Here is a 13,556-nt window from a genome sequence, read left to right as displayed (position 1 = left end):
TTCAGCCTGAGCTCTGTAACTGTATGGAGGGGTTTTTTTTCTACTTCATTTCTCATTTCCTTAAAGAGCTGACCCATTGTGATTTATTAGGTACAAACTACAAAGCTAAGTATTTTTCAGGATGTAAATTGTAGTGGTTTTGAGAAGGAACGAGACTATAATTCTTCCCTACTTTATTTTACTTAAGTATTTTCAGAGGGGAGGGGAGGATGTATTCTTTCCATTAGATCTCACCTTTCTTAATCACCATTCCCTAATTAATTCCCTGGTTAAATATAAAGTAAGCATTAGTTTTGAATAATGTTTTCCTGTGTGATTAAGTAAAGAAGAATTCCTTTTTTTTGTATGATGACTCATTGCCAAGGGATCTGGAGGGAGTCTGAGGGTGGATATTTGAGACTTTGGTCCCAGGTGCTCTTGTACCTTTGAGCTGTGTTCGATGTCAGTCCAAAGGCAGGAGGCAAAGGTGATATCCCATATCAACTGCACACAAAGAAAATTGTCTCTCTTGTGAAACCATGTACAGCTTTGGTTTCTCCTGGTAGAAAACTGCCTCTGGCTCATGGAAATGCAGATCTCTAGAAAACACATACAGCTAGGAGAAATGTAAATTGTTGTTCTTGCTGGCACTGTGTATATAGCCATCCTTTGTTGCATAATGCATTTTCTCAGCTGTCCAAGCTGACCCAAAAATGTACCCTTTCTCTTCACCCAGCACCTTCTAGCTCCTCTCCCTGCACTAGTCTGCAAGCCTTTGACTTGTACTGGTACAGCTGTGTTAGGTCACACCGCAAACCACATGTCTGAAAGAACTGCAGTTTAAAATTAAAGACTCTGAAACAAATAGTGAATGAGGGCATGGCAAAGAGGCATGAGAGGGCAGGGCAAGGTTTAAACTGGCTGGTCTTATTTTACTACTGAAGAAACATTGTCTAACTCTACCCAAGGAATATCACATTTTTTTTCTACCATGCTAGCTTATGATGTTAATTTTTAGCTCATAGCATTCATTTGTAGCTCAAAAGGCAGTTTTGGTAATGATTCTGTCTCAAATGTTGCTTTTAGCTCAAGATGAGAAAAAGAATGTGGCTTTATTAACATGGCAGCTAGGAGAACATATGGTTTATGTTTTATATAATGACATGAAAATGCCTATGAATTGACTACCGTAGCAGTGAAGGCTACTACATGTAATCTCTGGGTGTTGAAAAACAGGCATTTAAAAATACCCTTGGTTTTGATAAAAAGTTCAGCAAACAGTAATCCCACTGACTTTTTTTTTTTCTTTCATTTGTTTTACAGGCATTTCCCTGTATTTCAACAGGAATTTATGGTAAGTAAGACCTTAAATGTCACGTACTGCTCTACTCAGTTTTTCCCATTGTTACTATTTTAAACAGTGATATTTCATTTCAGGTTTCTCGTCACTCATTTTGTCTTGTGAATCTAGTTATACTGTGTTAAATAACAAAGGCCCGAAACTTTTGATTTTGACTGGATGCTAGTGTGCTGTTAAGTGGGATACTGTTGTACAACCCTTAGCCTGTGAGCTGAGGCGCACAACTGTGACCACACTTCTGCAGCTCTGGTAATTCTTGAACACACTGTTGTGGCTTCAGTGGGAAAAATAAGGGTTTTAACAAAATTTTCCATCCAGAAGGCAAGCAAGCAAGACTTCTCAGTGCCCAGGACTGGAGGAAAAAGTATGTTTTCCTCAAGCAAACTTGCTAGAATAACACAGAACCATCTTGGCTCCCTTGCACTGTGCTTCCACATTTTTAGTTTATTAATTTACATGCAAATTAAAAGTGCCTCAAGAACTGGAGGGGAAGGGGTTATTATAAAAGTTCATCGCTTGCTTTGTTGTAGTCTAAAGGCAATCCATCACTAATAGTCAGCTGCTTTTTGGTTGACATTGTGGAAGAACTGGGTGTGATATTTGAAGGAAGAAAAAGAGCTGTTCAATACTTAAAAAAATGTGGAGAAATTTATGAGAGGATATTCAATTTTTTTTAAAAAATACTTTTACCTTTAAAAATAATGTAGGCTTATTTTTCTTTTGTTTGGGTTCAGTAAATGTGTACAAATGGTAGTTATTTGAATTACTGGTACCATTCAAGGATTTTAGAGAAAAACACTAAGCAGCAATTAATAATACAGTCGTCATGTACCGCCATAGCATGTCATAGCTGTTGCTACATGCACACAGTATCTTTTGTTAAGTTAATTTCAGTTTTGACTAATCAGATGAAGGGGAAGAAAAAACAATGACAGTAATATTTAGAGTTGTTACTTCTTTTTCAAGGACCTCTTATTTAAAATGCTTATTTAAAATGCTTAATGATTGTAAATCTGAATTAGGCTTTAGAAGGTAGAATCTGAATTACTTTAGGTGCTGTATCCTTTTCTACTTGATCTACACTTTAGTTATTGCAGAAGAACACGCAGATGCTGTTTCAACAGACACTAGAAGCCACTAAATATGAATCAGGTTTCAGATAAAGCTCTGCCTTAGTCCTCAGTTCAGATCCACCTCTTGAACTTTGGGTTGTCTCTGCATTTTACTTCTAAACCCTTTGGTTTAAATCTTGATTTTTACATCTTAACATAGACACATTATGTTATTAGTTTACAAAAACAGTCAATACATGGTGTAAATATATGGAAATTACTAGTAAGTGGGATGTACGAACAATAATACTTCATCTTATTTTAGAATTGGTATAGTTACTAGAAAAGGTCTCAGCAGATGAGGAACTTGGTTCCGTGAAGGCCTCTACTAGAAAGTTAGAAAGGATCTCTGGTAGGAATCTTGAGTTTTTTTCTCCTGAGGTAACGGATGCTTTTCTTGAATTAGTATTGATTTTAACTGGAAAGTTGTGGCATTACTGAAACACTATATTTTGTGGCAGATGCTGTTTCAGTACAGTTTGCTGGTTTCGCCATTGGAAATGAATTAGGGCATATTTCTGCTAAAATACTCTGGCTTTCTGAGGCCGCTTCTCTGTTTGTTTGTTTTGGGAATATAATCTCTAATTGATTTTACTCTTTATGTTTTAATAAATGCTTTCTATTCCTCAATGAAAAAATTATGTAGCTGGGGGGAGAGAAGGGAAGAACCTTCTTTCCAGACTCTAACATACTGCCTGAGAGTAGTAATTAAATAGGCAACCTGCATCAGGTTTCAGGCGTCAACATTTTTAAGAATGTTTGACAGCAGTTGCAGTGCTAAAATTATGCTCTGTGATATTGTGTTTGAGGTTTGAAGTACACCCCAAACCCACAAAGCTATGCTTTCATGTTTCTGATTTTCTTGGGATTTTCCCCTCTATACACATACATTCCTTTGAATAAAGTCAGTGTCTAGACAAGCAAGTAGATCAACTTCTTTCCTGGTGGCCTAGCTGATGAGTATTGCTGTATGTACTGTGCAGTTAACACTGGTCTATCCCAATAAAGTGTTGAAGGAACATACAGCCTTGATTTCTCACCTCAGATCCCTATGAACAAATTCTGCCGCTTCAAAACCCGTGGCTGCGAATCGAGTTTCATCTCCAAATAGAAGTGGACAGATTTTCAAGAGTTCAACTGAGTGTATCCACTTTAAGAATTTGGATTGTGTTGTGTTCCAAATTCTTGTAAATGCTTAGATTGCTTCTCTGTTTTATTATTATTAGGAGAAAGTAGTCGCGCTTCTCTGGAGAGCAGTTGTTTCCTGTTTGCATCACTGCAGAGCCCTCCTTTTCTCTTATAAAAAGGAAACTAGGAAGAAACAAGCAAGCCAGCCTGTCTTTGAATTTTTGGCTAAGGGTGCATTACTTTTCATGAGAGCATGTTGGATAGAGGAATGGTCTGTCTTTCCTCCCCAGTCACCTTCTTTGCACTCCATTTCCACCCACAGTACTGTGGATGTTCCAGCTTGAACAAGTTGAAGCCCTGAGAAGGCCATTTGCCATTAAGGCACTGTGCCAAAACTTTGAGATTTTAGTGTGGTCCTATTTAAAGAGCACTGGCAACAAATTTACTTATGAGGGATCTTTGTTCTAGAAGTCTGATAGCTTCAAACGAGGGAATAAATCTTTAAAAATGAAGTAGAATGCAACCAATGCTGAATGCTTGTAAGGACTGCAAAACAAGTAAGGGTCTACCAACAGGCATTTTGGAAAACAACAAAAAAAAGAGGTTCTATATTTTCCTAAGAGATCCCTGTCATCTCTAATATGCTTATGAACTGATAAATAGTCTAAGAAAGAAAAGGTTGTGAAGACTTGTATCCCTATGGATCCCCGAGTTACTATATTCTTTTGCAATAAATGCTTTCCTTTATATTGAGAGCATGAAGTTTCATTAGTAGTGCTTAAGGAGGAGTATAGAGGTCTTGCATCACTCCCATATCATTAAGGAGGTACTGGAGCATCAAGCTACAGATCCTCAGTAGCTGTTCAATAATACTCAAACACAAGAGAGAGTGCAATCTTAACCTTATCACAGCTTTTCTGTAGGCCAGTTAGATTTTTAGGTATTTTCTTACATTTTATCTCTTTTCCCCTTTTGAGGCTATTTTACTCTCTGTTTAAAAGAAAATTAAAGAGTAATAAAAATAAATCTACAGGCAAATCTGTAGTTCAGAGCATAGAAAGTGTTGTTTTAGGTTGTAGTGTGTCAGATTTTCACCCTATACGCAGTGAATCACCATTTACGCGTGCACTTTTCCCCATAATTATCAACTTGTTATGCCTGAGGTACTGCCAGAAGGAAAGAAAAAAACAACTTACTTTAGTAGATTTTGAGGAAGAGCACCTCATTATCATGTCTATAAGAAGCTATCCACAAATTCTGGTGTTTGCAGCCTGCAAGGTGATCAAGGATGTCTGATACTGTACTACAAACCTTATGGGCTGCAAAATTAAAACAAGGCTCTGCAGATGGATATAAGAAGACAAGAATCTCATGTAGTCGGTTGAGAGGTAGTTATGGGGTGGACTACATATTTTGCAGTAATACAGAGTTTGGCTTCTGTTCCTGGATAATTATGTTGGCAACATAAGCTGCTTTCTGGCAATGTAAGCAAGTATTTAAGTGTTATTTTAAACTTAAAGGAGAGGGGGGGAAAAAAGGAAAGAAGGTGGGAAAGATAAAACTTTAGGACTCCAGTTGGTGTTTCTTTTTGTTTCTACATCAGTGTGGCTGTATATTTTACCATAGCTTAAGTTTCACTAAAACGATACCATCTATGCTTTCTGGCAGCTCTTTTAAAAACATGGAGAGAGAAAGGGAAAGAAAAAGACCAAAAGCCATGAAAGTGCAGTATGTCTGTGGTGATTTGGGCAGTGGAAATGTACAGATTCACCACATTTTAAACACCTTTATTACAGTGCAGTAGGATTTGTTTCTTTTAGAATCAGGCCACTTATACTTGTATCTTTTGGCCTGGTCATGGCAAAACATTGCAAAGTTAAATTTATTATGTGTTGCTAAAGGAGAGTCTAAAAAGCAAGCTTAGAAAGCAAGGAAAGAAAAAAGAAAAAAGAGTAAAGCATGCAGTGTGGATAGGAAATAGCATGTCATACACTGTGAAGGCAGGATGCATGGAGGTATCACAGATCCTCTGCTCTGCTTTGTCTTTATCTGGGGAGAGAGGTGCTTTGGTCTAGTGCCAGCTCATGTCACAGTTGTCCTGACCTCCAGTACGTCCTCCTAGGTCTCCAAAGAATGATTCATCCTGCCAATCCGTGGAGTACTGGGAATGTATCCATCATCTCTTCTCCCTGTGAAGTGATTCAAAATAGATTATAACAAGGGATTAACTGACAGGTGTGCTACTGAAGGATTATAAATGCGCACTGCAAATCTGAGTCAGAAGACTAAACCAAATGTTTTCAAAGGCAGAATAAATTCCTGACACAGGGCTAAAGGTTGAGAAAATCTATTTCCATCTTTCTCATCCATTTCTTCTCATTTTCTGTTGCCATTTCATTCCTAAGATATCTGTTTCTTTAATGAGCAATTCTAATAAGGGTTGCACTGTCATCTTTCCAAGGAAGGAGTTAGCTGCAAATTTTTCAGAGCCACCATACACAAATGTCTAATAAGTAAGTTGGAAGCAGCCTTGTATTTATCTCAAGTCTGGTGCTTTGAGTCCCTGTAACCGTCATAGTGGCCTGATGCTGTATGTGATCATCAGCATTTGAATACTGTGGTGTCGATTATGATGAACTAGGAAAATGGATATTATCATGTAATTTCTCTGTGATGGGAAAAACAATAAAAAAGAAAATAAGATCCAGTAGGTCATATAAAGAAAATTCCCAGTAAGAAGAATGTCTCTTAACTAAGTCAGTTTTTTAACCTGATTAGCAGTTCCTCATTCCTCAAGGCTGACTGCATCAGGTTTTTTGACTGTGCTGTGTGGTTACAGTAGTCATTTTTGTAACTCATAGGACAGTTAATTTTGTTTTATTATTTACTCCATAATTTGTGTAATGTAATATTTTAGCAAAAATGAAGATAAACAATAGCTTATTTTTTGATACTTCTTCTGGGACTGTTCACCAGTTATCTGAGATTATTTTTAAAATTAATAATAGTAGCAGATATGAAATTACTATTATAATATTCAAGTAATCCTAGAAATTTAATTACTACTTGTATAAAAATTTGTTGCATGCATTAATTAACAGTGTTCTTATTTCAGACAGTATAGTGTCCATGATACTAATTGGTCCCTTCCTATATTTTAAACACTAAAAATATTACTGAGAAGTATAAATCGATGGGCTCTCAACAGTCTAAAATTAACATTCATATGACATATTTAGCAAAGAGCAGCTCAAACTCATTCCAGACAAGAGACTTAATAAGCTCTCTTTTTCAGTGGAAACTGTCATTTTATGAATATTGTAGTTAGACTATCTAGAATTTTATCTATTCTGGAGTTCTTGCTGACTGGTCAAACTTACAGTATTTCACCAGAACACTGGAGGACAAATCCTGACCTTCATTAAAACAGTGTTTAGTGACTGCCCCGAAAAATTTCCCTTCAACAGCTTAGACTGTTGAACTCTGAATACTTAGTTGTCTCATGGCCTTGCTTTTTGTCTTTTCCCTTTTCTTTTTAGGAAGAGATAGAGAGCTTATGTGGTTACTTTTTTCCATTAAAACTGGCAGAAGCATGAAGAACTTAAGGCTTTGTAATGTCCAGAAAGCACTGATCCTCTGTTAGACTTGCTGTTCTGAGTTCAATTTTGCATATATTCGTTGCCCCCTTCAATTTTGCAACCTCTGCCCGTGCTTTTTAACCACACTATCTCAGTTCTGTTCTACAGGAAACAATTGTTTGTGTGCTCTTTTGTTCTTATTTCACAGGAGCTTGCATCTTGAAGCTCCTAGAATGGCTCATGTCCAGTTGCTTTTGCAGTGACCTGTGTAGATAACGCAGACTGTTGAAGAAGAAGCCCTAACACCACCAAAGGCATCAAAACCACATTGCATTTTGGACACTTTTCCACTTTTTCCTTTCACTTTTTGTATTTTCCATTATTATTCCAGGCAGACTTCTGTAAAGCCTAAAAGGCTTGTAAAAGATCTCTGGCGTTCAAAAACCATTGCTGATACCACAAGCAGGGCTTCAGCTGGTCAGATATGATGTTTGTTTTGGTATTTGTGATTTTCTGTTCAAAGAATTAAAAATGTCTCATTTACCACAATGAAAGTTAAAAATCTGTATTGTTAATATACCAACAATATCACTTAATCTTCATTTCTAAATTTTCCTGGCTGTTGTCAATGATATAATTTTATGTGCGTCTCCTGTGGCTTTACAATCAGGAAGAGATAAAACTCTTTGAAGCTGATTTGGAAAGAAATGAATTTAAGTAAGAAAATAAAGATGCACGGACCTTGTCCTGCAGACATCATGGTTAACATGATACATGAAGTATAAGAATATTTCTTGCTAAAAGGCCCAATTATTACTATCCTGTTTTTTGGTTTTTTTTTTTTTTGGTTTTTTTAGTCTAATCTCGCCCCTTCCCTCAGAAAAGAGCATGTGTCTAAAACTAAACTTGGACCTCTATCCATTTGCACTGGCTTGAATGAGTGTGGAACATACCACAGCATCGTGGAAGAAGCCAGCATATTCATGATTAAATGTAGCGTGACAACTTGGTTATTATAAGAACATATTTTTCATGCCTTCCCAATTCTACGGAAAATGGTGTATATGAAGTATGTTACCTCTGAGTTTTAAACGTGCGAGAAGAGCTAGTTTAATGGTTTCAGTCAAATTTCATGATGCAACTGAGCTTCCTTGAAAGGAGGAACTTAATATAAAATTAATACATTTAAAGAAGAATAGGTATTATCTTGACAGCTGTAAAACTACTTCTGGATTTGAAAACTTGCCTTAGCGCTGATACGTTGTACTAGTGACAATTTAATTTACGTATGCACTATGGCATAACTAGTCCTGTAAGTAATCTCAGTTATACAACACACATTACCTATACGTTAGCAGCTGGGGAAAGATCTAGAAAGTGCCTAGGGCAAGATTTTGTCCTGAATATCACCCACAATTACTTTAATACTGTACAGTTGTTTTATCTGATGCTTACAAATGAAAACTGTTAAGTGTATTGAAGCTGATACTGAGTCACGCTATCAGCTTAAAATTTACTCTGTGAGAACCGAGTAGTCGTACTAGTCTGTGCTTGTGTGTCATTAAGTAGCTTTTAAAAGCTCTGAGACACTAACGTTGACTAGGAATAATATTTCTGATGTGATATTATACGTATTAGTCTTACCCCAAAGGTGTTAATTTTATCTTTTTGAACTTCCGTGACTGTGTTAAGATGTAAATCCCTTAGGAAAACCTCTCCTTTATCTCATTCTTTCCTTATGTCTAATGCACAGTGATAGGTCTGGCCACAGAATATTGTAGGGCTGCTCCTTCTTTGTCCTATTTTTGTTCTCCATGGCAGACATTGTCTCTTTGTGTGTATTTATATATGTTGCAATGGACCTAGTCAGTGTTGGAGATCCTAAATACCACTGCAGTACAAATACAGAAAGTTACTATATACATAAATTTACATTACTAAGATCATCTCTCATTTTTATTTTTGGTGTCTAGTTGCTTCAAGAAGTATGGAAGAAGTACGTGTGAGAATATTCGTGCTTTTAGGTGGCCTGTGAAAGTAAAAATGTATTGCTAGTAGGGCAAATATTTTCTCCTGAAATGAAAGAAAAGATCAACAGAATAGACTTGCTGTTCTAAGCCTTATCAAAGTACTTTAAAGGTGTCTCTGTCTCCAAGGGTCATTCACTGTGTTGTCATTTTTCTGCATGTTTGTTAGACAGGAACACTGCCATATATCATTGGAAAGGGCAGCTGTTGCTGAGGCAGAAGAACAGTACAGTTGGATGATTCAATGTAATGTATCACTAATCCTGTTTCTAAGCCAGGATCCTGTTCTAAGATGTGTTCTGCAGACCATAGTTCTTGGTGGTGGTTGTGTTAATGGAAGGCCATCTCAGACCTGGAAGAGAAGGCTGCGTTTTGGGGTTCAGAACGTGCTTAAAGCCATTGTGTACCACTGACTGTTGGAAACACATTCACCTTTCTTCTGTCTGAAGAGAATAGTAAAAAGTACAGTGAATTACAACAGAAAGAAGCATTTATTACGGTGGTCCGTATTTTATTGGGGAAAGGGGTTTTAACTGAATTTCTAAGGTAACAGATTTGTACGCACCCTTTGAGTTCATGCAACTTGAGTAATTTGCTGGTGATTGTGTCCATGCATTAAATGAATTGCATGCATACATTGTCAGAACTGAGGCATTATTTCTCAAATTCCATATTAATAATTATTAATAAAAAAATCAGGTCATTATGGAATTGTTTCCTATTTCATTAATCTATCAGGACCTGATTATTCAATTTAAGCTAGTTGTCTAGATCAATGAAATATTAAACAGCTTATGAGAACACGTGAGCCTTACCACTGAGGAAACACAGCAAGAGTCAAAATTTACCTTTCTGTAAAGACTACTCAGGAGAAAGAATGCTTTTAAGAGCTTCTGAAAAGAGCAGAGTCCTTGTTGGTTTTGTTTACTTGGCAGTAATGGTATACATATTAGATTCCCCTTCAGGCTTACTCGGAGTGAGACGTTCAGAAACAACTGTGCACCTTGTTGAAGAGTGTTAAGTCAGAAGTTCAGTACATCTTAACAAGGTGACTACAAAAATAAATGTGGATGGCCTTTTTGTGTACCTGCTAGGCCAGCAGGATAGAAGTGAACCATTTACTGAAGACCTGGTTAGAGAGGAGGGTGGGGAAAGTCACCTTCTGCTTTAAAATACATGTTGGGTCAGGTTTCTGCTCAATACAGCTGATTTGAGTTTATTTCTGAGCTGCCACTACTGCAGAATAACACACGTTCGAGGAGTATTCTGTGAGAAGACTAACTGTAATTGGCAATCCATTTCTTCATTTCCATGCTGTAGCCAGCCTTGACAAATTAATCACAATCAAATGCAGGCTGCAGGAAGGGGGCGACCTATGTAGCACAGAAGAAAAATGAGGCCTCTTGCCTGCATGACAGACTAATCTTTCAATTCACCCCATTAGACTGAACGAGGGGACTTCTTGGTGTGCCTGTCACTAGCGCCACCCATAAACAAACTGTTCACTCTCAGAGCTAGGGTTTGGCGGGTACAATAAAGGTTATTGAGTGCCACCCGGCACCTCATCGATCACTGCTGTGGGATGGGCAACGCCTGGATTAGTCCTGAGGAGGCAGAATCGCTGCTCAGTGGCTTACAACATCCCTGGAGAGAGCACAGCCTAAATTATGTTGTGGGGAGTCATGTGTGTCTGATCCCATAGGAATCAAAGTGGGTTTTTGGTTTGGGTGGACGTATTATGATTGCTGCACAAGAAGGCTGCCACAACAGTGATTATTGCTAGCAGGTCTGAGTGATGATCGCTAGTGTCTGAAGTTGTTCCAGGGTGTAGAACATACATAGGTTGGTTCCAGCTGGAAAAGAAAAAATGGAAGCCTAACGAACTAGATTTATTCTGTCAGCTATGGCAAATACTTGAGATCTTTTGGTAGATCTTTTATTATTGTTTTATTTTATAGATAGCGTTCTTACATACTTCATGTAATGGTGCAGCATACGCAAGGCAGGGTTACATTTGGAATATAACCTTATTTTAATTCACCTACTCATAATAATGTTCTTTATAATATCTATTGCTATGATTTTAGGTTTTCATTTGGTAACTATAATGGCAACAGAGCTAAAGTCATTCTGGAGTAAGTCAATATACCTTGGTTTCAGAGAAGCTATATTGGTTTGCACTAGCTGTGAAATATTCCATTGCATTTAGAAGAATAACTGTAGCTTTTTGTAATTGAACCTATTTACTTTGAATAAAACTTCTTTGACATCAGCAAAGATAAATCTGGTGCAATGTATCATACATTTCCTAAAATGTTCATTTTAGGCAGGGAAGACTCTGTTACCTTACTTTTTCTTGAAAGAGTATCTAGCCCCTTGGAAAGAACATTACTTTAAAGTCTGATTTGTAAACTATTAGTGTGTCTCTCTTTATTCCTTTCAATATATTACTTATATACAAGACAGGGGAGTGCTTACTAGATGATAAACTGTATCTATCTTTTTCCAATTTAGTTTTGGACAATGCAGCATATCACTCTCCCTTCCCCCATCTTCCCTTCTCTCTGTGACGTTTGAAAGAACCCTTTAACAGAAATAACATGTAATACTATTTATAGGATAATAATTTACTGTATCTGGTTCTGTGGCAGTAGAAGACTCTGTCCCCTTCTATTTTAATTTCTCTCTGAAATAAGAACACTAAACCTTCACTTTCAAGGAGTTGGAAGTGTCCTATATGGAAACATTATCTTTCATCTCACATTGCGACTTGTTCTGTCAAAAAGAAACAAATTCTGGTTCGCTTAGTCAAATTGAGTAGTGCTTGCAGGTCATGTGTTAAGGAAGGACTGTTCAAAGTGAAATAAAGTTATGCTGATCCTCAGTGGGGAGGGCTGAGCAGCTGGATATCATATTTTCTGTACTCATTTTCCTGTTTCTCAATGTTTATGATCAAAAGTTTATTTCTAAAATGGAGAAGATGAGTGTGAAATATTCAGCAGTCTCATGAGAAAAACACAGAATAGGAAGATCTAGAACCTAACCTGAAAAAAACCGAGCTGCATCCTCAGAATAAGAGTAAATTGACTGTTCCAGTGATGACCAGTGTGTGGTATGTAGTTTAAATTTTATGTACCAGTTCATTATCCAATGTTGGAAAAAATGAGTATCAGTGTTATGCAGGATGCATATCAGCGTAAATTGCCCAGTGTAGGCTGTAAGCTGTAGACAGTGCAATCATAATAGCTTTTCGACTGATACAGTTTTATGGCTTCAGAACATTAATCATTTTCTTATGCCTTTAATTACCATAAGGTAGTTATACTTGTGTCCATAATAGGTGCTAAACATTATGCCACTGATAGGTTTTTAACCATTCTTTTTGTTGTAGCTAGTAAACACAATATACCAGACCATTATGGGTCCAGAACATTTTTTTTAGCAGAGTGCCATTAAGAACATTACTGCTGTAAGCCCAACAATGTTTTGAGCTATATTTGCTAGTTGATTGTAGTCTTCTGGGTGTATTTCTGGCTTTAGGAATGAGAGAAAAGAACAATTCAGTTGCTAAACAGGCATGGCTTAATTAAGAGAAGATGATTTTTGTCCGTTTTAGAAAAATAAAGCCTACTTCCCAGAGCGAGAGAGGGAAGAAAAACTGCTGTGTTTTCTGCAGTACTGAATACTATGCAGAGGAAAAAAAATGATGCTACTTACATACTGACCATGCTGGACAGTCCTCTAGGAATCTTTTCTAAAAGAGAGATTTAAAAAAAAAAAAATTTTGCTGTTAACTTCATACGTGCTGATTTACTTATATTTGACAGTACGGTTTTCAGTACAGCAATAGTTTACTGATATATAGTAGGCTCTTTGCAAAGGAAGATGTAAGGCTCGAAGCTCTTTCCGTTTTAACTGTGACCCATAATGCAGGTAATGAGGGCGCACATCGGCAATACTTCCATGTCATTCCTAAGGAGGATTTCAGATTATGGAACCTTATTCCAGTCTTGCTATTATATGGCCTGATTAATGAGTTGTCACCAATTTATTCAATATAGGTAATCAGAAACAGCGATTGTATAATATTTGCCATGCTTGGCAACCAGGAAGTGGAGAAAGGACAAATCTGAATGCACAAAAATCTCTACCTATTTAATTTATATGCATACACCAGGTTTTATCAACTCTTCACGTGTAATTTCAGTTGGTGTTTCTCAAAATTGTGCACTAGTGATATAAAAATATTCGACTGCTCTAATATTGAATTTCTTTAATAATACCAACATAAAATCGTCTCACCAAAGGCAGTCTAGTTGTGGAATTTTGTGGTAGAGAATTAACTTCTGAATTCTTTCTTAACTTGTTTCAT

At 37.0% G+C, this 13,556-nt stretch overlaps 1 protein-coding gene across 1 annotated transcript in view; it reads left to right on the top strand.

Annotated features, from left to right (window-relative positions):
* Positions 1-13,556, top strand: part of MACROD2 (mono-ADP ribosylhydrolase 2) — an 890,479-nt gene that overhangs the window by 592,111 nt on the left and 284,812 nt on the right. Inside the window, 1 exon segment of the mRNA XM_069850139.1 lies at positions 1,303-1,333. Within this exon segment, the coding sequence (XP_069706240.1) occupies positions 1,303-1,333 (31 nt within the window).

This window comes from Phaenicophaeus curvirostris, chromosome 2 (assembly GCF_032191515.1).
Source record: "Phaenicophaeus curvirostris isolate KB17595 chromosome 2, BPBGC_Pcur_1.0, whole genome shotgun sequence".
NCBI classification, from domain to species: Eukaryota; Metazoa; Chordata; class Aves; order Cuculiformes; family Cuculidae; genus Phaenicophaeus; species Phaenicophaeus curvirostris.
This window is presented reverse-complemented; position numbering and strand designations above follow the sequence as displayed.